This window comes from Sander lucioperca, chromosome 11, assembly GCF_008315115.2.
Source record: "Sander lucioperca isolate FBNREF2018 chromosome 11, SLUC_FBN_1.2, whole genome shotgun sequence".
NCBI classification, from domain to species: Eukaryota; Metazoa; Chordata; class Actinopteri; order Perciformes; family Percidae; genus Sander; species Sander lucioperca.
In genome coordinates this window covers 29,939,988-29,967,863 of record NC_050183.1, presented here as the reverse complement: position 1 = coordinate 29,967,863, position 27,876 = coordinate 29,939,988, and the positions used below count along the sequence as shown (strand labels likewise).

General features: G+C 40.8%; 1 protein-coding gene across 1 annotated transcript; it reads right to left on the bottom strand.

Annotated features, from left to right (window-relative positions):
* Positions 1–70: 70 nt before the first annotated feature.
* Positions 71–27,382, bottom strand: rad54l (RAD54 like). The gene is made up of 18 exons (XM_031311935.2): positions 26,920–27,382; positions 26,298–26,378; positions 22,095–22,205; positions 21,917–21,977; positions 21,687–21,822; positions 19,910–19,979; positions 18,484–18,772; positions 16,594–16,718; positions 16,367–16,517; positions 15,976–16,102; positions 11,725–11,799; positions 10,571–10,701; positions 8,184–8,294; positions 6,463–6,586; positions 6,294–6,372; positions 5,476–5,655; positions 3,307–3,470; positions 71–406 (listed from the first exon to the last, which is right to left on the bottom strand). The coding sequence occupies exons 1-18, from the start codon at positions 26,920–26,922 to the stop codon at positions 205–207; spliced, it is 2,220 nt and encodes a 739-aa protein (XP_031167795.1). The 5' UTR covers positions 26,923–27,382; the 3' UTR covers positions 71–204.
* Positions 27,383–27,876: the final 494 nt, after the last annotated feature.

The following is a 27,876-nucleotide window of genomic DNA, read 5'->3' as shown; positions in this document are numbered from 1 at the left end:
CATTACTAGTGTCAACACGTTTTGCCCCAGTTATTTATGTGCAGAAGTTACTGCATTCATGATGGATGGATTACAAATCATTCTGCTTTACTTTTTCAGTTTTAATAAAAAAAAAAATCCAACAGAAAAAACGGAATAACAAATAAATATCAGGATTTACAGTACATGTGGTAGCGTAATAGAAAGTCTGTTGAGTTCCTCCTGCTATATGACACCCTTCTGATCCTCGTGAGAGCGCTGGTGGAAGACAAAGGAGACAGCAGCGTCCCAGGAGGCTTTCAACACTTGGTCCCTCAGGCCCTTCTTGTCGAAGCAGTGGTTCCACTGGGAAAGGTCACTGGTACAGTCAGAGTCCTCTGCAGGAGGTCGAACCTCCTGGCCATTCACACAGCGGCGGCAGCGAAATCTAACAATGCCACAAGAGGAAGGAAGAGAGCTAATTTAATACTAACATACATTATGATCACACATATTATGTTTGATACAATGAAAACCACTGGGGGCCAGATGTATAAAACATGATCACAGGGCTTGGTAACGAATTAAATACTTTTTAGGAAGCAAATTTCCTCTTAAGGTCCAATATGTAATATATTTACTGCAATAAATCCAAAAATGACCCTAATGCGTCATCAGATATTAAGGAAACATGCTATACTATCTTTTCTGACAACAATGCTAATGCCAGTATTTTCTTTTTGGCCTGTGTGTTATCAACTGCCCAGTTTAACAGCCAGGCCGGATTGCCAGATATACCTGTAAAAACGTAAACCCAGCGCGCTACAGCTGTAAAGTTCTATTCTACCCAACCTAAAAAAACCGGCATGTTTCTAACAAACCAGGGACGTAACAAACCCCAGGTAAATATTGGAGATGTATTTGAAAGATGGAGACAGCTTAGAGCCCAAAAGGACGCTGAATTGGCTAATTTCCTCCTGAACAAGTAAGCATTAGCTTCAGGCTAATTTATCACGGCTACAGGCAGGCATTTTATGTCATTTCAACATTTGTGTACTCACAATGAATTATATAGCTAGAGTACCCTAATTTGTTACTTGCAAAAAAACAACTGAGACAGAGCCTGTAAAGTGATCCCGCCTGGTCCTAGCTAACGCCGTCATGCTAACTGCTAGCTAACGTTACCGGAGGACCAGGCAAGCAGCCACGGCTGTTTACAACGTGTAGCCTGTTCAGCGGATGAGCCAATAACGGTGAGTTATTTTAAGCCAAGAGAGGGGGGCTGAAAATCGAGAAGAGAGGACTGTGAGTTTGCAATGTGTTTAGCGATTGTTGCCATAATTCTAAGCCAATAAAGTGTGTTCAGTCGGGTGGAGAGGACGGCAAGGTAGTGTTATTTTTAGCGGTTCTCACCGTAATTCTAAGCCGAAGAAGTGTGTCTGTCCGTCGGGTGGAGAGGACGGCGAGGTTGTTGTGTTTTTAGCGGTTCCTACTGTGATTCTAAGCTGAAAAAGTGTGCCTGTCAGTTGGGTATAGAGCTCTGCATGAGCACGGGCTTTTAACGTTAGCTACTCCGCTGTGCTGTGAAGTAATGTCTGGCTATGTGAGACAAGCGTCTAAAACATTGTTGTGGATGCTGCGGTGTCAGCCTGACAACCTCTGTGAACTTCGAGTCTGCAGAGGAGGGGGCGGGGGAGACGACTCTCCAGTATTTTGAATTTGTACTGCAGTAACTATTTTAAGCACTAGCGGTCAGTATTACATATTGCACCTTTAAGTATCGAGTATCTAAAAATGCCTCGTCATTCAATACCTAATTTCAATGCCAAAGGAGTCAGTGAGCCAATAAGCACGCAGCATGCTTCTACCAAGATCTAATAATGTCTGTGACTGTCTGTCTAACATTACACGTTTAGAGGCAGGCAGGAAAAAGTTGACGTTACATAGAGACAGCTCACGTAGTAGGAGCTGAAAAAAAAAAAGATTTGTGCAGTAATTAGGGGTGTTGAAATCAGTCATTGCATCACAATGCGGACCTGGACGATTCTGCATTGATGCAGCGACAGACCATAATCGATTATTGCCTACTGATGTTACTTGTTGATTTTATTTGCTTTAGAACAACCCTTTCTCTTATCTTTGCCAGCCATCCCAATACCTTTACATGCACATAATATTCCGGGTTTTGCCCTTATTCCGAAAAGACAATATTCCGACTGAGCTGTTTTCGTGGCTAATGAAAGTGAATATTCCTCTAATATTCCTGTTTACATGCAGCCGTGCAAAATAGGATTTGTCAAAGTGTTCCAGGGGTGGTGGACTTGTTGGACCGTGCGAACACAGACTCCCTCTTTCAGTCCTTCAACCAGCTTCTTAAAAAGGTTGCCGTTGCAATGTTTGTGCATATCCAAAAACCTGTTGATATCCAAGTATTTCATAAGGTTTAAAAGTAACGTTGGGTGTGTTTTTCCTCCTTTTCTTTTGGCCATGAATCTCTACTGCAGCCTTGCAAATTGTTGGCTGGTTGGTTTATGTACAACAACCATAGCAACGCACAGAGCTGACCATAAGCCGTAAACTGTCACAAAACGCAGGAAAAACTCAGCTTGAGATGCATATTGTGAATGCGCTGTATACATGTCCAAAGAATGCCTCTAAAACCTGAATAATACCGGCATATCCCACGTGTCTTAATCGGAACATGCTAAATTCGAAAAAAAAAAGGCTTTTTTTCCCCGCAATATCCAAATGGAATATGCCATTTACATGATCTGTAGGGCTGCTCGATATAAGGAAAATATGCGATAATGTTGTTGAATATCGTGATAACGATGTTACTTGCGATAAATATTAAAGTGTACTCAGTTCTGCATTTCTGCTGCTTTCAGTGTCCTGCTTAAATACAACAAATTGCTTGTTGAATATAAAACAAATGAAAGGAAATCATTTTCAACATTCTTGTATTAAACAAATTCAACATTGAATTGACATTAAAATGAGGCACTAAAGAAGTGACAGTTACATTTTAAAGTGCACATTTCTACTGATACTTTCTTTCAACTAACACAAAAAAATCTTGAGTGTCTTTCGCAACATGTCGCAGCCTTTCGCGATGTGTTTATTGCGCCAGTTGATATGCCGATGACGATAAAAAAACAATATATTGTGCATCCCTAAAGACCTGTATCAAATTTGGAATATTGTCATATTCCGAATAATAGTGGAATATTAGTGTGCATGTAAACGTACGCACTGATGTCTGACCATCTTTATAGAGGCAATTCAATTCTCAGCAGAATCAGCAGAGCGAGCAGCATGCACAACTTGTGAGAGTGATTTGTTCTTTACTTGTCATGTGTGTCGCTGGTGGTCTCCTCGTTGAGAGTGAAGAGTTCTCGGAGTTCGCCCAGAGAGAAGTGGCGCTCCACGTCCTGCTCCTCGTCCACCACGCAGCTGCTCAGGGCCTTCTTGTGGGCCTGCCTCTGAAGGATCTTCTCCTCGATGGTCCCCGTCTGTCAGCACACAAACACACACACGTCAAACACGCAGCCTTTAACAGCCCCCTGATACGCTGACACATCTATTACGAGGTCCTGAACTTTGCGGAATAATTAAAAATCAGTAGAGGACACACCAAATTGTTGGAAATCTAAGACAGAGGACGGCCAATTACTTCATGTCCTATGGTCCTGTGATAAGGTCCAGGAATTTTGGACCGGGATACATGATAACCTACTGTATGTCGGATTGCAGGGACCCAGGTCCATTCAGCCCAAGATTATTTGTTCTGGGAGATGGGTCAATAATAATAATAATTAATTAATACTTTACTTAATTACCATTTTTTTTACTCTGTTGTTGGAACCAGTGGTGGAGGAAGTACTGAATATCAGTACTTAAGTAAAAGTACAAATAACCAGAGACATATTTACTTTAGTAAAAGTAGAAGTACCACAATGGCAACCCTACTTAAGTAAAAGTAAAAAGTACCTGATTTTAAATGTACTTTAAGTATTAAAATTAAAAGTACTTGCATAATGATTTTTTCTCTTAAATGTCTATATTCTAAAAATAAAAAAAAAAGTAGGCCTATGGGCTGTGGCATTTTAATTAAGTTAGTTTTAGGTTAATTTAATTGTGCTTACCATTTGTGGCCCAGTTTACATTCTGACTTACAATTCTGGTTATCTATCAGGGTGATCTGCATGAAGCTCGACTTTGCATTATTTCCCACGGGACAGTGAATGCTGCACACATTTATTTAGCAAGAACACATGGGCTTGGACAACAAGTATGTGGCGGCACAGCTTTTTTTTATTATTAAAGGAGTGTTTTTAAGATAAATATACGGGTTGTATATTAACCTTATGTGAACGGATGCTTCACATATGACCAAGCAGACCAAGAGTATCGGGAGCAGCAGCAGTAACGGTAACAGGTGCAGCGGTAGTACCAGGAGCGGTACGCGCCTGGCCAATAAATGCTATTGAAGGGCGGGTCTTGGCGTGGCGATGCAGGAGCAGCTGCTGAAGGCTTCCCTGCGCACTGCAAACGTGTGACGGTCAGGAAGAACTGATCAGAAAATGTAACGGAACGTTGTAGAAATGTAGTTGAGTAGAAAGTATAGATAATTGCTGCAAAATGTAACGAAGTAAAAGTCAAAAGTATGCACTATTGATTATACTTAAGTAAAGTACAGATACGTGAAAAATGTACTTAAGTACAGTAACGAAGTATTTGTACTTCATTACATTCCACCACTTGTTGGAACACTCTACGAAGAGGCCTGAAATACACACACATGCTCAGGACCTATATATGCACAAATGGAGAGATGTCAGAGTGAGGGAGCCACGACTGCTGGACAGGCGCCCCGAGCAGTTGGGGGTTCAGTGCTTTGCTCAAGAGCACCTTGGCATTGGCCAGGAGGTAAACTGGCATCTCTCCAGCTATCAGTCCACACTCCGTACTTTGGTCCGTTTGGGGACTTCAACTAGCGACCCTCCGGTTCCCAACCCAACTAGTTTAATGATAGCCAGACAGATTCTTTTAGGAGGATGGAGGAATGAAGGGGTGCCGACAATCCAGGAGTGGGCTTGTGAGATGGCTAGGGTGGCGGCGTTTGAAAAGATGTCATACAAATGGTTCGCCAGATTGGATGTCTATACTAGAAAATGGGGGAAGTACCTTTCTGGAGGGCTTCTAAGAAACTTTGTTCTGGGGAGAGACGTGTATGATGGGCTTATGCTGTTGTCATTTATAAATATGTTTATTGTCTATTTTGTTACTATTTTGTTGGATGGTCTTGAATATTGTAGTGCCTGTTATCTTTTCCTGATTTTTGTCTGATTTGTCTGATAGTTTATCACAACAACAAAAAAAATCAGTAGAGGAAAAGTAATTTATAAACAGTATGTGAAAATATTACTGTGGATGACTTGAAAGCTAAAATAGACATTAAGCAGTGAGAATGTGTTTTATGTTATGTCTGCATCTTGTGAGTTGTGCTGAACTGACCGAGAGCAGCCTGTAGATGTAGCAGGTCTTCTTCTGGCCGTCCCTCCACACCCGCGCCATCGCCTGCTCGTCATTGGCTGGATTCCAGTCCGGATCAAACATCACCAAGCGATTCGCACCAATCAGATTCAGGCCGCATCCACCGGCCTTGCTGCTCAGCATGAAGATGAACTCTGGATTCTGAGAACACAGATGGATTTCAGATGGTGTTCAACTGCTTTTCAAAGTCAGTCTCAAGACCACCTTTTGAAGGTCTCGGTCTCGGTTTCAGATAAAGAGGACTCTGGATTTTATTTCAAGACCACAACTGCAGGGATATCACTAAATTGCCTCTGCATTGTCTAATTTTATGTGTTAACATCATAGCCGTGTTTGGGTGTAAAACTTTCTGCTTCAATAACTTAACTCATTTCTAATTTGAAATTTGTTCCTGTTAACCCCCTCTTAACACGCACTCCCAAGAAACTGAATGCGGGAGACAGGAGCAGGTCTGGCTGTCTGGCACTGGTCTGAGCTTGGTCTTGACTCGGTCTCGACACACTCTGGTCTTGGTGATGACTTGGTCTCGGTTTAGGTGGTCTTGACTACAACATTGTCTAACATACAAACGTGTCTAGTGCAGCTTTAACAAAAAAATAAGTCTTTTTACTGGAGATCAAGTAAAAGATTATTTAAAAAGGTCCAATGTGTAGGAATTTCTCCCATCTAGCGTTGAGATCATATATCGCCCTTCAAAACCCTTCAAAGTCTGGTCTTGACTTGGTCTCGGTTTAGGTGGTCTTGACTGGCTCACGGTGTGGTTTAAGTTTCCCACTCACCGATGGACTGTTGAATCGCTCTACAATCTTGGCCCTTTTCTTGATGGACATTGTGCCATCCAGTCGAACGTAGAGGTATCTGTAAAAGACATAGAGGGTTGTTGCTCACTTCAACTGAAAAATCATATGATACAGACACAATTAAATGGTGTTTTTTTCTTCAAAGCACCTTCTAGATCTGCACAGCTTTTCAAAGAGGTCCAGCGTTTGAGTGTAGTTGGAGACAAGCACCACCTTGTCACTACTTGTAGTCCTTGTCATTGCCAGAATGTAGTCAAGAACCAGCATTTTCCCTGGAACAGAGGAAATAATTTGTTACCCATAAATAAATAAAAAACATGGAGCACTTTATTCAGTTCACTTTAGAGAGATACACCACAATTTACAAACCTACGGTAACAGATTATTTCACACAACACTGACACTTATTCCTTTCAACCAAATACAGTAAGTTTTCCCATTTACACATCCAGCAGACATATAGCAACATGAGCATTCATTTGGAGTTGTGCTTGAATCCACCTGACAATATTCCCTCTCCCTTTAGCTCATTTTTGTTGATCTCCACTAGCTCCTGAGAAAATGATGTGTCTCTTTAGCTGCTGAATGTTCCAGTATGTTAACCAGCTAGTCTCCTAACAGCTGCTTGTTGCTGGACAGATAGTGTACAGTAGGTTTGTCAGAGCTTTTTCTCTGTTAACATCTGCCTGCTGTTGCTGGAAACAAGACTGATAAGAACACACCCAGATATAGAACCATCCTTTAAAAAATTGTTGTGGAAAAAAAAAAAGAAAAAAAGATTTGCCAATCAGCTTCCCCACCCCCAAATGACTACACAATAACTGATAATAACCTCCACAAAAATGAATGTAACGATGATACAAGCAGTAACAGTTTTCCAAGCCATTAATGAGGTGGCCACACATCTGGTTCCCAGTTATTCTACCCTTCTTAGACAGTCAGTCTTTTCGTTGTTGTATAAAGCGAGTCATCATGCTGTATATCTTTAAAGGGTAACCTATTTTCCTATGTTCTTGTGTCTAAGTGACTGGAACAACAATCTTTGACATTGGTCCAGTATTAAGAGAGATCGCTGCAGTCAGAGGCAGAGAAAAAAGCAACAATGTAAGTTAATAGGGCAATTGTGCAGTTTGTATTTACGTTCACTGAAGTGCTTGTTTTGCCACTGACAGGCTCAGATTAATATTCTAAGTGTCTGACAACATTATGGAAAGGATTTCTAAGGAGGTGGACCTTTCTGTTAAAGAGTAAGATCCTTTTTCAAACATAAAAACATCTGCGAAATTTCGTTCGCTAAACCCACCAGACTCCATGTAAATAAACAGTAATTTTAGCATCGTATAAAATACACTTCATTCAAAGTTGACAGAAACAAACTAAAACTTTCCACTTTTCCAACCATCACATCTCAAGTTTTGGTTGAAATAAACACATAGTTTACCGATTTACATGTGAAGATATGTTGGCTCTATACACGCTAAAAGTGTTGTTTTTTTAGCGACCTCAGGGCTGTTTTTGGTTCAACAGAAAGGTCTTAAAGAGGTTTTAAAAAGGCCCATCTCTGTATGGATCCTTTCCATAATGTTGTCAGACACTTAGAATATTAATCTGAGCCTGTCAGCGGCAAAAACAGCACTTTTAGTGGACCAAATTGACGATGCACATTTGCCCCATAGGGTTACATTGCAGCCCGGTCTGTGGCTGCCGGTTACAGCGTTCACGCTTAATGCTAGACCAATTTCAAAGATTGTTGTTTCCATCAGTCACTTACACACAAAAACATAGGAAAATACGTTCCAGGTTGAAAAATACGGTAGTTACCCTTTAACAACATCCGAGGTGTGATGAGCTGTGTTACATGTTTCTTACCAGAGAGCTGAGGCTCAACAGCTTTAGTGCAGTAGCCAGGTGGAAACAGATCCAGCGCCCCCTCAAAGCCCTCCGCACTCTCCACACACTTCTCATAGATGAGTGCCGGGTCTAGGACACAAATCACACGTTATATCACGATACAATATTATATTGATTCTTAGGACATTGATACAACAACCCCATGATACATAACCCCATTTCACACAATCACTTACATTTATATATATTTACAAGAAACAACCAAAATATGATTTGACAATTTCATTGAGCTCTTCCAGACATTTAAATTGAAAACAAACTACTCTTTTAATAAAAAAGAAATAATATAGAGTGGGAATTTCAAAATAAAGGCACATCTTTAAAGATGACAATATGTATGGATATTTTCACTTTGTATCGATAATATTGGATTGTTTAGGATTGAATCAATGTATCGATTCAGATCAATGTATCGTTACACACCTACAGAACAGTGGTTAGTATTTATACCAGGCAGCAGATAATTCTAAATAGGCATATGAATACTATATGGCTAATGCCATAAAAGCAGCGGTGGAAGTAGTATTCAGATCCTTTACTTAAAGGTCCCATGGCATGAAAATGTCACTTTATGAGGTTTTTTAACATTAATATGAGTTCCCCCAGCCTGCCTATGGTCCCCCAGTGGCTAGATATGGTGATAGGTGTAAACCGAGCCCTGGGTATCCTGCTCTGCCTTTGAGAAAATGAAAGCTCAGATGGGCCGATCTGGAATCTGCTCCTTATGAGGTCATAAGGAACAAGGTTACCTCCCCTTTTTCTGCTTTGCCCACCCAGAGAATTTGGCCCGCCTGTCGGTACACGATCTGTTCTGCACATGCGCAAGATAATTCTGTTTTACCGAGGATACGACCTGCACGATCTGTTCCACGCTAGCCTATGGCTAGCCTCCACCGGGAAGCTAACGTTAGTTTAGCTAACAGCTAATTCGGCTAACCGCTAGCTGACAGCTAGATTCAGTCTAAAATAACGTTAACTCAAATGTAATGGGAAAAGCAGGCTACAGCTAAATTAAGACTTCACAGTAATAACAATAAAGACAAGTATTGAGTGATTGTATTTTAAATGAGCACAAGTAAAGTAGAACTGACGTAACAGCTGTTATATATGTTAGGTGTTTGTTATATATGTCAACGTTTATTTTCAAGTTTTATTTTGAGGGTCTTTTAAAGTTATTACATGCTGTCTCAGCTAGCAGTTAGCCGAATTAGCTGTTAGCTAAACTAACGTTAGCTTGCCTGTGGAGGCTAACGGCAGACCGCTACAATCAGCTAGCGGTTAGCCGAATTAGCTGTTAGCTAAACTAACGTTAGCTTGGCTGTCGACCGGAAGCGTGGAACAGATCGTGCAGTGTCGTAAATCCTCGTACAACCGCGCATGCGCGAACATTTTGCGCATGTGCAGAACGGATCGTGCAGGCAGAACGGATCGTGTACCGACACCGCCCATGAGAAAGAGAGAGACATCATGGCTTTCAAACAAGCAAAGTGGCAGTTGGTCAAGGCCACACCCCCACCCTCCACCTTGCCCCCCCTCTCTCCTCCTCAATAGCATTTAAAGCTACAGACACAGAAATGGCACATACTAAGGAAAGCTCATTGTGGGACTGGCTCTAGCGGCTCTAATTCTGCACCAAGGCTGAATTTCGGGAAAGAGACTTCAGATACACTATTAGGGGACCACTAAGGTCTATATAAAAGCATCCAAAAAGCAGCATGTCATGGGACCTTTAAGTAAAAGTACTTATACCACACTGTAAAAATAAGTAAAAGTCCTGCATTGAAAATGTTACTTAAGTAAAAGTAGGTAGGTATCATTAGGGAAATGTACTTAAAATATAAAAGTAAAAGTACTCAATACAGAAAAATCCTCCCATTTTAGAAAGTGTAAAGGATCCAAACAGTTGTGTGTTTAATGGTCTAATCATTACAGCTGGACTTGTAGGCCTGTTTATTGTTGGGTAGTTTAATTTATAAAAAACATCAGATTTTATAAACTACATGTTTGTTCGCAAAAGCCTATTGTGTAAAGTAACTAGTAACTAAAGCTGTCAGATGAATGTAGTGGAGTAAAAAGTATTATAATTCTCTCTGAAATGTAGTGGAGTAGAAGTAGAAAGTGGCACGAAAAGAAAAGACTCAAGTAAAGTACAAGTACCTCAACATTTGGACATAGTTAGACATCCACAGCCTTGGTTTCCCCTGTCTTTACTTTTACATTTGACTATTTGGTAGTTGAGTAAACTTCGCAACTGCTTCAAAAAGTGAGAAGACTCTGTGTGATCCCAATAATGTTCACACATGCAACATTTTACAGAATGAGTTAGATTTGGCTTAAGCACTTACGATTGCACAGTTTCTTAAGGGATGTGATGGAAGACAGGGAGGAGACACTTATTTTGCCCTCTTGTAATGTCTCGATGGGTTTTGCCTGCCTCAGGAAGAGCTTATAGAGCTCTGACTGCAGAGGAGTCAGCCTACAGGGAAACAAGTCATTATGTCAAATGAAATTGTTCAATATCATATAAAAAAGATGTTACATTCTATCACAAAGTGTTACATTGAGAGTACAGTTGTATATCTTGCTGCTAAATACTTTTTGAGAACTGGCTGAGATGGGTCTATAGTAGGGCTGAACGATTTGGGGAAAAAAATCTAATTTTTCAGCCAGATATTGCGATTATGATTCGATAAAAAATTTCAATATTCACTGTGTAACAGATAAAACATGTCATGGAGCATTATAACATGAGACACCAGCAAAACTGCTCTATATTATTATGCAACGATGAGAACACAGATATGAATTGCCAGCAATAAGCATGGGACATTGAACAGTCAAACACTGAACATTTATCACAAAAGCTAGTTATAATAATAAAAAACAATTCCAATAAAAAAATAAAAGTACTTTCCTGTAAACTGAAATGTCTGCTATGTGTCAGTTCAACAGCAGCATATACTGTACATGTCGCACCTTCTAATATCATGTTAAATAAAGTTATACGAAATAAATGAAAAATCTACTGAAAATAGGACATTTCTGTAAACAATCTGTGATATGTAACATTATTCCAGCATGTAGCGTATGAGAAAACACTCAATGTAATAATAAAAAGAGGAATAAAAAATGTTAAACCAAATGTTAACACCAAACTTTCAACTAAACATTGCACATTCAATTAATCGCGGTCTTCATGATTAGCTAATCACATTCTTTCAAATCTTGATTTCGATTTTCTTTCAGTCCTAGTCTGTAGCCATATTTCCTGATACAAATCGAGCTCAAGTTAAATTTAAAATTTGTGTCTTGAGACAGCGTTATTAAACTAATGTATGAGAATAATGTAATGAGAAATTTGGCTTAAGTTGGTAAAAAAACTTAAGGGTTTCTGGGTTGAAAAATAGGTTTCTACTCAAAGTAAGGGATTCAAAAGTATGTATTTTGCGTCAATCTCTCCTCAACCTTCTCTCAACAGAAACCAAATGAATCGACCTACCTGCAACACACAACCTGCTCGATTTTCACAGGAAGGTACTTGGACAAGATATCAGATGTTCTCCGTATCAGGCACCTGTTGATGCAGAACATGGACAGTATTACAGAAGGCTGTTTAACCTAAAAACACAACCAGTGTTGTCTGAAGTTCAAGTATGTCAAACAACAAACATGATGTTGACACAAAATATGAGATTTTTTTGGAGAATTTAGGTTTTATTTTATTCAATAAATGACTCCAATTGTGTGCAGTGTTTTTTATGATCTTTGTTCCCTCTGTTCATAAATGTTTTATGTAACATTGACCTATAGGAAAAATACTATGTGCATTAGGGGTGGGGGGAAAAAATGGATACAGCATAGTATCGCGATATTTTCCGTGGCAATACTGTAGGGATACACGGACGCCAAGTATAGATCTATTATTATTATTATTATTATGTATGTGTTGGTCAGTTTGTCTGCTTGGCAATAAAGCAATAGGCAATACAATTGAAGTGAGATGAACAAACAGAGAAATGTACCTTTTTTAGATAAAACACATGTTGACAAAGTTTCCTTTTGGGGACATCATTTGAAATTGGGAAAAAAATTTGAAGTACGAGTTCCAAGCATGTGTGCATTTCTTGGTCTGCGTGGTCTTCGTGTTCTATGCTGTTTTGTTTTGGACTATTCATTACGTCACTGCTTATGTAATACAGTTTATTCTGCTTTACGGTACCTAGGGACAATGTTGCTCCACTTAGCTTAATGTCCGTGGCCTCGGTCACGAGATTATGCGGGCTTAAGTCTGATTGATGGTTCTGCGGAGGCTCCATGCGGAGCTTTCACCGTAGCCTACGTAAGTGGCCTGAAGTTTATCCTTGTGCGTTGACGTGTGCGTTGATCTCTTTAAGAAAATAGCAGGCCCGGCGTGTGTGTGTGTGCGTGAGATGTGGTAGAGCGAGTGAGAGAGTGCGCGAGGTTTATCCCTCCCCAGCTGCGAGACCAGAGATCTGCTCCCAACATCAGCAATTTTCTTCAGCCAATGTTAGTGAAGCAGGTGGCCTGGACCTTAGAGGGCTAAGCCTACACTCATAGAATCTGGAGTTACAATACATACAGTAACAATCGTTCTATTTCGTATAGGCTTCGCCCTCTAAGAGCTGTTGCTATTGGGTTAAGGGTGAAGCTAATGTAGTCAATGCCACCTGTGACACCAAAATCCACAAGCAGATAGCATAGACTAGCTCCTCTTCCTTCTCACACTGCACAGGTTTTTTTTATGTAACAAAATGATATTGTTTGCTTAACGTTGACTGGCCTGCTTAACGTTGTGAGGCTCTGCTGCATGAATTCTGAAGGTGCTTCATAATTAAGATTAAAATCATTAATTAATGCAAAGCACATTCCTCACGGGCACTCTGGTGCACGAGTATGGAGACATGGCATAAAATATCTAATAGTGCATTACATGCCGTTAAGTGCGGATAAGGCCGAGTGAATCATGGAAACACATCGCGCAATGAGAGCGGATGAAAAAAGGCACGCAGATGCCCAAGACGCCGTTGCGCAGATGTCAGCCACTGTCCTACCTCTGAGGAGGGCCGTGGGTGCTGATAACGCTCTCGTGGAGTGTCCCCGGATGCCACTCCCTTTACACTAAAAGCGTGGGTGAGACACCTGCTGTTACAAAAGAGCCACGTGAGTGTTATATAGTGAACGAACAGCTGCTCCGCCTGATGTCTGCCGTGCGTAAAACATAGAGATAACGTGCGCACTGGGCAGACTCGGTGAGACACTTGGTCCGCTTCTCTGTTATGAGGCGGAAGGAAGAAACTCAAGGTAAGAAATTCTCGGCCGAAAATAGTTTGTTATAACTTCCGGCATTTATGAATTATTTATGTAATACAGCTCGGAGAGCTTTGTATGCAATCAAATGCAAATTTGGAAAAACAAATATCCCCTAGTGGTGGCCAAATGAAGCTTCGCGAACCATTGTCTTTATTTTCTGAGCCCACTAGATGGCGCTCTCTGTTTGAAGAAAAACACTGAAGGAATGGCAGCTCAGTGTGCTTTCAATCCTTTGTTTAACAAAAAGCTCCATCTAGTGGGCTCAGAAAATAAAGAAAATGCTTCACGAAGCTTCATTTGGCCATCACTAATATCCCCGCAAGAATTTGGCTAAAAATCTACACTTTTCTGGTAACACCAATAATGTTTTATGGAAGCGAAGTCTGGGGCCCAATTTCAAAACCAGAATCTAAAAACTGGGATAAAACTACCACTGAAAAATTACAATTGGAATTCTGTAAAATTATTCTAAAAGTTCGCCCAAAGACCCCAAACAACGCATGCAGAGCAGAACTCTGTATATTCCCTCTGAAAATTCAAATCCCAAAAAAGGTCAATTAAATTTTGGCAGCATTTAAATCAAGCTGATAAAGATTCCATTGCATACAAAGCTCTTCCTGAGCAACCAGCAGTGTTCAGATGTCCACCCCATGGACCAGCTGGCCTGGAGGTACACGGAGCTAAACACCTCACTCAGTAGGCCTCAGAGCCTTCAATCAAAAGATTTGAAACTAAATTAAAAGACGAACATACAGAACAATGGCAAAATGAAAAAAAAAAACAACACAAACTCCTCTGTTATCAAGCCCTGAACAGAGATATCCAATTGGCCGAATATCTCAAAACAAAAAAATCCAAAAGAAAAACTCATTTTAACAAAATACAGAGTCAGAGACCATGAGCTGGAAATTGAAAGAGGTCGATTTAAAATTGTGGAGACCAAGAGAGGAACATGTCCGTACACACTGCCACCAGGACATTCAAACAGAATTGCATTTCTTACGTACATGTCCCAAATATGAAGATTTAAGAACCAAATATTTCCAAACATTTGAAAAACATATACTTCACTACCTACACTGAGGACAAAAAACTTTTTTTATTAGGGGAAGATAAAAACACGGCATGGCTAGCAGCTAAATATATGTCTTCTCCTGCCACAATATAAGGCTAAATAAGTATAGAATTGTATAGATTATCATTTTTATTATTCTTTTTTTAATATTATTGTTTCAATGTACCCTTTGAGGGACATGCACAGAATTTGTTTATTATCTGCAATTATATCGTAATTATCCTGCATACTTGTATTATTTTATCAGATGTATTTACTCCTTGTTGTTGTTATTATGTATGTTTGTTCTTGTTTGTTCTTCATGCTTTGGCAACACAGATGTATTGATTTTGTCATGCCAATAAAGCAAACTGAAATTGAAAACTGAAATTGAAATTGAAAATTGAAAGAGTGACGGTGATTTGCTTCGGAGCAAGTACTGACTCTAGAGTCATAGTGTGAGAAACAAAGTGTTTTCCCTCTTCTTTCTGAAGCAGGAAAAGTTAACCCTCTCCTTGGGGGAAATGCAACGCTAGCAAGCCACGGCCGAGCGGACCAATCACAGCTGTTGCGGTCTGCATCGCCACAACGTGTAGTTAACTTTTTCGAGAGGTGCACGTCAGGCTACGGCATAGGGTCGGTATCTCCACGTAGCTACGTACGTAGTCTCGCTTTGCTAGACCTTCCTCCACAGCGCTGCGGGGAGGGTATGGCTAGTCCACACAGCATTCCGGGATGGGAGAAAAACATGTTCTGGTTTATGGCCTATCTTTAAACCAATCACAATCGTCTTGGGCGGCGCTAAGCGCCCTTAGGAGGCCTGTTGCTACTGGAAAGCAGCCTCAGGAAGGAACTTGTTTTGGTGGAACATGTGTACGTTCAAAAGTTGTTTTAGTCGTGCAACAGAAAACTCAGATTGGACAGATAGTCTAGCTAGCTGTCTGGATTTACCCTGCAGAGATCTGAGGAGCAGTTAACCATAGTCCTCATAAATCCACCGGAGTTTAGAACGGCAACACAAAGGAAGCGTTATGCAACGGAAATTTGGTCAAAAACAAAGGACATACGGCGGAGTTTCCGGCGGCAACGGGGCAATCCCGGAAGTGGAAGGTCATGGATATAGACTACAACCTACGTAGCCACGGCGTCGATTTAACACAGAAGCATTAATTGTCCTTTAGGCGTTTATTGCCCTAGCTGTTTTTTTTTTCTCTTTTTGTTTGTTTTTGGTGTATATAAAGTGTTAAAAATAATATGAAATAGGATAAAACATATAAGCCAGAAAAAAGAAAGCAAAAATAGGAATGCCTTTCTTTTAGAAATTTGAATAAGATGAAACACCCTGCATATGTGCTTTGAGCTCACCTGTTGACAATAGTGATCAGCTCCTTGAGTTTCTCCTCTCCCGTCTGTCGGTCCTTATCACTGGCATCTGCATCTCGACCCTTGAGGATGGGTAGCTCAAATCGCTTTTTAAACTCCTGGGCTGTACCTGCCGTCGAGGTGGAAAAGACAAAGGGGATTAGGACAAATCAGAACCATGATGGCATGTTTTATTGCCACAAAGAGTACACTTATGTGGACTCTGCCTTGGGGCAATGAGGGTGGTGTCGTCCGCAAACTTTAGGAGCTTGATGGACTGGTGATTGGAGGTGCAGCTGAAAAACAGCAGAAATAACCCACATTTTGGTGTAGCTCTTTTGTGTGTGTGTGTGTGTGTGTGTGTGTGTGTGTGTGTGTGTGTGGAGCTACTTACCAAGGATCCCAGCATTAACAAAGTGCACCAAGCTGAAGTACTCCAGCAGGTCGTTCTGGATGGGAGTGCCCGATATCAGCACTCTCCTCTGGGCACTCATGGCATTTAGGGCCTGGTATGTCTGGTTGTCGGAGTTCTTCAGCCGATGACCCTACAGCAAAACACAACTAAGGTTACATTATCGTGTCAACTGACAACTCGGAATTATAATGGATGGGATGAAATACCTCATCACAGATGACAAGTCCGACTTTGCCCTTGTGCAGAACCCCAGCGTGCAGTCGAAATGTCTCATAAGAAATGATCAGGATTGGGGTTGGTACTCTCAAACCATACTGCGAGATAAAGTTCACTAGAAATCACAGAAAACAAACCACTTAATAAGCAGACTACTAATAAACTCCCAATATTTTCATAAAGATATATTTTACATTATGGGAAAGTTGAACTTAAAACAAATCAACACTATTAAAAGCAGATAATGTACAAGTACTAGGTCTGCACAATATATCGGGTTTTTTTTAATCGTCATCGCGATATCAACTGGCGCAATATACTGTACACATCGCAAAAGGCTGCAACATAGCGCAGAAGACACTTTCTGTATTAGTTGAAAGAAAATAGCAGTAGAAAATAGCACTTTATAATGTATCTGTCATTCTTGTTTTAGTGGTGCCTTTTATATTCAATTTAATGTTGAATTTGTTCAATAAAAGAATGTTGGAAATGATTTCCTTTCATTTGTTTTTAATTCAACAAACAATCTGTTGTATTTTGTTGCCGAATACTGAAATACTGTCACAGAATACTGAAAGCAGCAGAAATGCAGAACTGGGTACGTTACTGCGATATTCAACAACGTTGTCGCATATTTTCCTAATATCGTGCAGCCCTAACAAGTACCCTGCATTTTCTAGCCACAATCTGAGGTTGGGCAGTACATTAGTCTAATTCTAGTGGATAACCGGCCAAATGTAACTGACATGGTACAATATTACAATGGCAATATTATAACAAACAGACGGAAAAATATCCAAGAGCCATAATTGAACTTAATGCAAATTGAGTTTTGAGTTTAAGGATGAATCGTGCAGTGAATGCCTTGTTTGTGTGGTATGCCCGTTTTGTGTTTTAGTTTTCCTTTTTAAACAAATAACCTCTTATAAATACATTTCTTTATATATGTTTATAGTGACTTTAGAGACTCTTTTATGTATATACATATGGATATTTATTTTCCTGCTTTGCACTTTTACTGATGTTTTGCGAGAGGACTGCATTCAATTTCGTTGTACAAGTACAATGACAATAAAGACTATTCTATTCAACTGGTAGCACCTCGTCAGTGTGTGTGCTTTTATGTTTGCACTATAGAGTAGCACTTTTCATATCATTGTTTTTACATACATGGCCCTATCTTGCACCCGGCGCAGCGCAGCGCATAGCCTGACGCAAGTGTCTTTGCTAGTTTAACACCGACGCAGTTGTCAATTTCCCGTCCAGAAATCTGCGTCGTTTAAATAGCGACTGCATCTGCGCCCATCTGTGCGCCCATGGGTGTGCTGGTCTTACAGGGAGGTGTGTTCAAGTGCATTCTTGGTATATTGCCATCTTTAGGCAGCGGGAAGTGATCGTGCCATTGACCAACAAAAACCTGGTCTAGTCAATAACGCAGCATTTCATTGTCATTTTAACAGCAATGCGCCTAGGCTCGTGCACAGCGTGCGCACACTATGCTTGTTACACACACACACAGGGACACACAGACCCTTTTTTTCCGCTGTCAAACTAGCAAAAGTGGATTCGTACACGCCCTAAACGCACCTGCGCCAGGCGCTTCACGGCGTGCGCTTAGATTATTAAAATAGGGCCCACAACGACAATCAAGTCATATTGGATTCTGATGACAAGATATCAAACGACAATATTTCCATTGTTGTCCATTATTGTTTTCTGTGTTTTATATAACTGTTATCCACTGTATAATTTGATGCGATTTGAAAACTGAAAACCAATGAACACATTGTAAAAAAAAAAAAAAAAAAGAAATAAAAGTCACCATATTTCCATGAACTTTTCTGTGGATATTCATGAGATAGAGGGGAAAGTTAAACTACCTAGTTGTCTATCGATCTCATCCTTTGAACCTCCGTCGATGGCCAGCGGGGAGACGCGTCCTCCCAGCCACTTTCCTACTTCGTTGTACCAGTTGCGAACCAGACTGGAAGGTGAAACCACAATGACCTTGTCTATCTCTGGCTTAGCGTCGGGGCTTTGGCGTAGCAGGGTCCACATGAGGGCGATACACTGCAGAGTCTTCCCCAGGCCCATCTCGTCAGCCATGATGCAGCCGTACGATCCGGGGATGCGTCGTCCCGTCACACACTCCCACAGGAACTTCACCCCCTCAAGAAATTAAAGACATCCATTTTTAATCAAAAAGAAGAAAATAAAACCTAGTTTCTGGTCAACTAACTTGCCTTTTCTGGATATTTCCAGGGTGCGATTTTCTGGGGGGGATGCATGGGATTTCCCCCTTTCTGGTCTTTATATCCCTGCCTCTGCTGAATTATTTGTATCCCCGGTGGGGACAAAATGTACCCCCCCACCTCAAAGTGATGAATGCTACTTCACCATTAGACCATGTATATTATATACCTAAAATAGAAGTATTTTAAACTCAGTAAAGCGCTATAACGTGAACAGTCTATAGTGCCATAGAACGATAAAATCTGAGCAGCAGTTGCTGGTTGTATTTAGCCGCTACAGAGCTCCAGGACGCCGGCTACCAGCGGCAGTTGTTTAGCCGCCAATAGGTGACTGTGAGCCGGCTACAGGCACCGCCAGATGACGGTCCTTTTTAGTTTAGGAGTTTAGGAGTTTAACCAGAAAAAGTGAGCATCATGCGGCGATGAGAGTTAAGTTTAGGCACCAAAACGGTAGTTAAGTTTAGGAAAAAGATTGTGGTAAAAACACTCCAGAGGATCAAACAAGCTTTTACTGGGTAAAAGTATTTTGTTTTCGCCTTAAAGTGAACTCCGCTCTCCAGCTTGAAAGCGCTGTGTTTTATGTTGACACTACGTTGTGCTATTTCATTTTGAGATTATTTTCCATTTAATATCGAAGTGTTAGTGTTTTGGCATGGTTGGCCGAGTGGCTCTATATCCATGGTATTGGAAGGGGGATTTAATTCTTGCATGTTTTGTTTTGTTGTGCCTGTTAAAAAAAGCATTTTTTTTTTTTTTCACAAATCGCACCCCGGATATTTCGATTGCTTCTCGTGGTCCACCTCACATCTTACAGATGAAGACTGTGGTAAGTGATTGAAAGCTCAAGATAATCGGACCTTTACTTAAGTTTGTTTTTGTCGCTCTACTGGTTGCAAGGTCTACTTCTCAATCTATTTTTAAGTTTCTAATGAGAAACAATGTAAGCTGCTTCATTAATATAAAATTCTACATCTGTACTATTTAACACTATTGTTATGATAAATGCAACAGAAATAGAGATACCATTACTAGAAAAAAAAGTTCTTGGGTTTACCTCTCTCTGATGGGGTCTGAGCACTTTTCCTAAAACTGGATCCACAACAACATGGACTGGTAGTTTTTCTCTGGACAAGACAAAGAAGGCACACATTTCTTTTTATTACAATCACTCCCATCAATGGCCAGTAAAAGCTATGAAGTGTTTTCTTAAAGCTGCACAAGGCAAAGTGTATGTATATATATATCTAAGCAGAATTGAAGGTTTAAGAGGAATGTACTTACTAAATAATCATTAACACAACTTTCTGAAATTGTACTGCAGTTTATGTATAGTCACTCTCCAGTAGGGCTGCAATTGCCGTTGCAATATCAACTGGCACAATAAAAACACAGCGAAAGGCTGTGACATATCGCGAAAGACACTGCCCTTTCTAATGTGTCATTCTTTTATTAGCGGTGCATTATGTATTCAATTCAATGTTCAATTTGTTCAACACAAGAATGTTGGAGATGACTTACTTTCATATGTTTTGAATTCAACAGACAATTTGTTGTATTTTAGCAGAATACTGAAAGAACTGAGTACACTTTCATATCTTTTATACCAAGTAATATCGTTACCGCGATACTCAACGTCATCGCATATTTTCCTCATATCGTGAGCGTCTCCACGCAGAAAGTGAGGACTCATAATACAAACTGTCTCCTCATCTGCAGAAAGGGAGCTCTGAACTGTGTCTGGCTGGATTTGAAAATACTGTTTTCCATGATTCACCTGCTCCTATTTGACGCACCTAACATCAGTGTTGTAGTACTTAAAGGTCTCGTCTCGGAATCGACTGCATTTTTACTCGGTCTTATCAGTCTCAGGTAAAGAGGACTCAGGATTTTTATTTCAAGATCACAACTGCAGGGATATCACTAAAATGCCTGTGCATTGTCTGATTTATGTGTTAACGTCATTACTGTGATTGGATGTAAAACTTCCTGCTTGAAATGCAACCAATGACTTGACTCATTTCTGTCTGTACATTACTGTTAACACCTTCTCCCCGCCCACTTAACATGCACTGCCAAGAAAGTGAATGTAGGGAGACAGGAGAAGCTCTGGCTGTCTGGCACTGGTCTGGTCTTGGTCTTGACTCCGTCTCGGTTTAGGTGGTCTTGACTGCAACACTGTCTAACATACAAACGTGTCTAGTGCAACTTTAACAAAAAAATAAGCCTTTTTACTGGAGATCAAGTAAAAGATTATTTAAAAGGTCCAATGTGTAGGAATTTCTCCCATCTAGCGTTGAGATCACATATCGCAATCAACTCACTCGCACCACTCAGTATTACAGCTACGGTAGCCTTCACGCTTTAAAAAGCCGGTCTCTTGCTCTTTTCAATATCCTTTTTCTTTTTCTGGGCGAAGAAGAAGACTCCTGTTCCTGAAATTTGGATTTTGAATACGTGTGGTCCTCCATGTTTCCTTCTTCAAACTTGCCGGGGCCGGGAAGCTACGATACCCATTAGCAGCACCTGTGAGTTTATCATGTGACAGCGAAAACGCGAAAACGCAAAAGGCGGAGCATTATGTCCTGTATGTCCCTTACCGGCTAACGTATTTCAAGATGGCGCATGAATATGGAGCGTCTAACCCAGTTCATGCGAATGCAAATGTAAAATTTCAAACCAAAAGGAATACCTGGAATTGATGGTGGTGGTAAATATTCATGAAAAAGGACAAGTTTGTGAACGGGCAACACACAGATTTTGATAATGAACAACTAAACACGTTACACACTGGACCTTTAATGGAGGAAGGGTGCCATGTGTTTTGAACCTACTTGTCAGCTTTGATCAGGTCGTGAGCGCTCATAGTTGGAGGCTCATAAAGAACCAAAGCATCTTCTGCGAAGGGATCGTGAAGTGCTTTCCTTACTCCTGCACGCTTTAGACCGAGTGCCCTGATTCCCAGTGCGCCTGTGGGTAATTCATTCGAGAGAGCAGTTTAAGTCATTCTTTAGCAATTGTACTAGACATGAAAGAGAAACCATAATGACAAGAATACAGTTACCTGTGTAATTTGGAATAGGAATTTTGAATGGCTTGGAGAGGATGCTTCGTATAAATGCCTCCTGTAGAAAGGATTTTAAATGAGTGAGCCTTGTCATGGCATCAAGTTGCAACCACTGCTGTATTCACACACAAAACGTATGCATAGATAAAATTTGGGAGTACTCAACAACTCTTACATGTTTGTCACCATCCATACATGCAGGCCGGATGTTCAGCTGTGTCAGAGGCTTTCTGAAGGGAGAAATATGGCTTTCTCGCACCTCCTTGTCACCTTTTCTTCTTTTCTCCTGTGAAAAAAGCATTACACACTTTTCAATGCCAACCGCACAAAATGCTCACTGACAACTATAGTTATAGTTATATTTATAGTTATATAGTTACAACTATAGTTATTCATTTTGGTTTATCACTCACTAAATAGTACAGTTTTCCCTTATAGCTTAATATTAGAATCAGAATGAGAAAAGGTTTTATTGCCACAAAAAGTACACTTATGTGGAAGTTGCCTTGGTGAATGGTGCATACATAAACAAACACACAAACAAATGAACAAAAAAAAAACATTTAGTAATATTCTTTGGGTTGCAAAGGTTTCTTTAAGGGATGTCAGTTTGGGAATTTTGCACAATTGCAATATAAAAATTGGACATTTTATTGTGAACAGCAACAGACGCTTTCGTGCTTATGTACAGGACAGGGGAAAGGCCATGGGTGACATCTATCTGCTGGTGACTTGCTTATCCATAAATGACACATACCACCACACGTTAGATCATTAAGTGCTTGAAGGGACAGTTCACCCCAAAACCAAAAATACAAATTTTTACCTGTAGTGCTATTTATCAATTCAGATTAGAGATATCGGCCGTAGAGATGTCTGCTTTCTCTCCAATATAATGGAACTAGATGGCACTCGGCTTGTGGTGCTCAAAGCGCCAAAAAAAGATGTTTGAAAAACTCAACAGCAATGTCTCTTTCTAGAAATCATGACCTGGTTACTCAAGAAAATCCACAGATCTGGCTGTCAGCAGTTACCTGTAGAAACTATTTTCTTTCTACCGAATGACACATGCCAACTGTATCACTGTGCCGTATGAAGATACTCACGGAGTAGCACATACACCCCCGGTAGCATCAAAAGCAGAGTGCCATCTAGTTCCAATATATTGGAGAGATGGCAGACATCTCTATGGCCGATATCTCCAACACCAAAACTGTCTAGACAAGAGATCTTCCACAGGGGGGTCCTGGACCCTTAGGTGGTCCTCAGAGTTACTGCAGGGGGCCCCCAAGTTATTGTTTAATCATTTTTTTTTTAAGTTCAAAAGTGAATATGTCTGAGAATATACATAAACATAAGTACAACATATTATAAGCAAAGAGAAATCAGCCTATTTGTGATTTGTTTTTAAATTTACACAACATTTATGACAGGCTTATCAACCTGTAGGTAAGGTAGCTACTAAGGTAGCCATTCACAGATACAGTTAAGCTTAAAGGTGCCCTGCCACACGTATTTCATTACTCTGTGGTAATGTCTGAAGTTCTACCATGGACTCTGTAACATTTTTTTGTGTGGAAAAAAATGCCTTTGTTACCTTGTTTCAAGCCATTCTAGAGTGGTATAGAAAGCCTGCAGGAAGACTCAGCTCGATTTGTGCTAGATCTCATTAATATTCAACGAGCTAAGCTGCTTGACTCTGATTGGCTAACAGCTAGCCAATGAGAGCTTGGTCTTGGGGGAACTACTTGAATTGTTGGGGCTTTGTAAATTAAAGATCCTGACACCATCTCCCACAACACCTCCCTACAGCTACAGCCACTGTGCATCACCTCCACCTCGCCCACCTCAGCAGGGTCCTGGGCCCCCCCACCAATGCCCTCCTTAAAGGTCCCCTCCCCCCCCCCCCCCCCCCCCCCCCTCCCACCTCAGTGACGACCCTCTCCATTCACGTCAACAGACTCTTTAGGAGACAGAATCCCAGGAAAGCTGCTGGACCGGATGCTGTCTCCCCATCCAGCTTGAAGCACTGCACTGACCAGCTGTCTCCAGTGTTCACAGACATTTTTAACACCTCACTGGAGACATGTCACGTGCCAGCCTGCTTCAAGACCTCAACCATAATCCCTGTCCCCAAGAAGCCAAGGACCACAGGACTTAATGACTTCAGACCCGTCACCCTGACCTCTGTGGTTATGAAGTCCTTTGAGCGCCTTGTGCTTTCACACCTCAAAGCCATCACCGACCCCCTCCTGGACCCCCTGCAGTTTGCCTACAGAGCCAATAGGTCTGTAGATGATGCAGTCAACCTGGCCCTCCACTACATCCTCCGGCACCTGGACTCCGCAGGAACCTACGCCAGGATCCTGTTTGTGGACTTCAGCTCTGCCTTCAATACCATCATCCCGGCTCTGCTTCAGGAGAAACTCTCCCAGCTTGGTGTGCCTGACTCCACCTGCAGGTGGATCACTGACTTCCTGTCTGACAGGAAGCAGCATGTGAAGCTGGGGAAACGTCTCCGACTCAAAGACTCATCTCTGATGGAGACGAATCCGCCTACAGGTGGGAGGCTGACCACCTGGTGACCTGGTGCAACCAAAACAACCTAGAGCTCAACACTCTAAAGACAGTGGAGATGGTTGTGGACTTCAGAAAGAACCCAGCCCCACCTGCCCCCATCACCCTCTGTGGCTCCACAATCGACACTGTGGAGTCTTTCCGCTTCCTGGGAACTACCATCTCCCAGGACCTCAAGTGGGAGCTGAACATCAGCTCCCTCGTGAAGAAAGCACAACAGAGGATGTACTTCCTGCAGCAGCTGAAGAAATTCAACCTGCCAAAGACAATGATGCACTTCTACACAGCCATCATTGAGTCCATCCTCACATCCTCCATCACCATCTGGTACGCTGCTGCCACTGCCAAGGACAAGGGCAGGCTGCAGCGTGTTATTCGTTCAGCTGAGAAGGTGATTGGCTGCAATCTGCCGCCGCTCCAGGACCTATACGCCACCAGGACTCTGAAGCGTGCTGGAAAGATTGTGGCTGACCCCTCCCACCCCGGACACAAGCTATTTGAGCCACTCCCCTCTGGCAGGAGGCTGAGGTCCATCAGGACCAAAACCTCACGCCACATAAACAGTTTTTTCCCCTCCGCCACTAGCCTTCTAAACAAGGCCCGGAATCCACCCTGACTCTCTCCACACCCCACCTCTGGCTCCTCATGCCACTGTACCTACTCTGCTGTAGTGTCCCTTTTCACTACTGTTTAACTTATTTTACTATTTATTTAAATTTATTTTATCGTTATTAATACGTACTGTGTGTATATGTTTATACTTATATTGTTTATATCTTTTTATCCTTCTTATATTTGTATGTGTGACATGCTCCAACAACACCATGACAAATTCCTCGTATGTGCAACGTACTTGGCAATAAAGCCCTTTCTGATTCTGATTCTGATTCTGATTATAGAGTGTGGTCTAGACCTACTCTATCTGTAAAGTGTCTCAAGATAACTCTTGTTATGATTTGATACTATAAATAAAATTGAATTGAATTGAATTGAGAGCCTGGCTATCAGCATCCTTTACCCAGCGCAACTGGGCGAGCTCATGAATAGTAATGAGCTCAGGCAACACCACGTCAGACTGACCAGCTTTTGTAATTGGCCTGATTTCTCCGCTTATTTCTTTTCAGTGGCTAGAGCTGACAGAGGAGGTAGCAGTTCATTTTCACATTCACGACATAACACAAACACATATGGACCTAACATATTTCAAAAAATGCTAGTTAAAACGGTTTTGTGTGGCAGGGCACCTTTAAGGATTCGCTGTGCTACATGTATGTTTAACATTAAAACATGTATTTAAATATATGAATGTCAATAATTATTTAAATAGCTTTTTGCACCACAAAAAGGTATGTATAAAGGCTTTAGGCCACCCTACACGTTATTGTAGGCCCAGTTTAATATGCAACTCCATTTCATACAATATTAGGGGGTCTCTTTCAGCTAAGGACCTATGGTTTAAACTGATACCTACAGGTAAGAGGAAAATATTTATTTTTGATTTGGGGGTGAACTGTCCCTTTTCAGTTCTAAAAGTTACTCTTTCTAAAAAGAAACACTGCTAAGTGACTCAGACGATGCTGAATCGAAGAGTGGTTTCTTTAAGTCGAGAGGATGCGGAAAGACATGTTAAGGAAGGTCATGAGCCAATAAACAAGAAAGCTAAACGGCCAAATGTTTTGACAGTTTGACAGGGTTTGGCGTGTGGGTCTCTCCACACAGAGGACGCGACAATAGGGTTGTTTTGCAGTCAACTCTGAAGGTAAGAGCTTTGAATGTATGATAGTCATGTTCATTTACTTACAGTTCTACATGTCCAGTCATCATCTTCACAGGAATCTCCTTGCTTCCGTTTAGCAACCTGACTGGGAGCAAGACTCCTTCTCTGGGATTATGATTTCATACAAACAGAGTAATGTTAGTTCCATTTGGTAGTCGGTGGTGAAAGAAGTATTCAGATTCTTTACTCAAGTAAAAGTACACTGTAAAAATACTCTACTACAAGTAAATGCCATGCGTGTAAGTATTTTTAGGAACTGGAAACGATGAAAACAGTTGTCAGTCAACTAAATGTTTAATGGTGTAGCTAGACATGTAGGCCTATTGTTGGGTAGTTTAATTTATATGAAAGCATCGTATTCTATACACAAACGTTTTTTTGTGCGTAATCTTAATTTGTAAAGTAACTAAAGCTGTCAGATTAACGTGTATGTATATAAATGAGTATTTTCCTCTGAAAAATGTATCGGAGTAGAAGTATAAAGTGACACGAAAAGAAAAGACTCAAGGAAAGTAACGTTACAAGTACAGTAACGTTACTTGAGTATGTGTGTACTTAGTTACATTCCACCACTGTTGGTAGTCAACAGCCGAATGCAGTCTGTAGCATAAAGGAAGTAAATAACAATAACAACAAGCTCGCTTACCATTTTCCTTGTTTCCTCGGCTGTTATGTTGAGACTCCTCAGCTGCCCGTGTTGCTAGCATTACACGCTAACTCCCCCCTAGTTACCATGGATGTATTAAGAGCTAGTTACCCAGAAAAAGCTAGCGATAGCGGCTCTGCCTGTTTCATTTCCACAGTAAAGGCGCTCTCATGCCTGTGCTCCTGTTCTGCTCTTCCTTCGTAAAACACTAACGTTCACTGTAGGCCCCTGACTTTACAGATAAGAATAGCCAGCGAGTTAATATAGTCAACTAAGGAGATGTTAGTCCCATAGACAATTTATGAAAGCATTAGTTTGACATACAACTGCAGTTTCCCCTAGGTTTAGCTTGACTCCGGTTAGTATCAATGGTTAGTATTAAACTTGGCGCTAAATGTTGCAAAACACTACGGCAAGCCTGAAAGGTAAAACAGACAGCTGTTTGATTCTTCTTCTTTTTCATGTTATGGCGGGTTGCAACCATTACTTATAAGGTGCATACTGCCACCTATTGTACCGGAGTATTTAATACATTATTAATTTACATCATAAGGAAAATAAAGTAATAGTTATGTTAAATCATTAATAATAATTAAAGACAATCAAACAAACAATAAAAACTCACTAGGCTATATTCTATTCCTATCTTCTTTAAATATTCCACAACCGCTTTCTGTGCGTCGTGTACCCATATCTCCTGTTGTTCCCAGAATAAGGTCCCATTCCTTTTCTTACCAATCTTTTGAGCTTATCCTTACTGCCCTATTTTCTATACCATAATATATATGTGTTTTTTTTTTTTTTTTGTTGAAAAAAACATAGTTTCCCCCAATGCTACCACACTAATCAAAGCCCAGGTAGAATAGTACAGTATTATTATATTATATTATATTATATTATATTATATTATATTATATTATATTATAAAAAAAAAAATATATATATATATATATATAT

Excerpts from the sequence above, each read along its gene's own strand:
- rad54l (XM_031311935.2), bottom strand. Across the intron at positions 16,518-16,593 it reads GACTTGTCATCTGTGATGAG|GGTCATCGGCTGAAGAACTC; the intron begins GTATTTCATCCC and ends GTTTTGCTGTAG. Across the intron at positions 5,656-6,293 it reads AGCGATTCAACAGTCCATCG|AATCCAGAGTTCATCTTCAT; the intron begins GTGAGTGGGAAA and ends CTGTGTTCTCAG.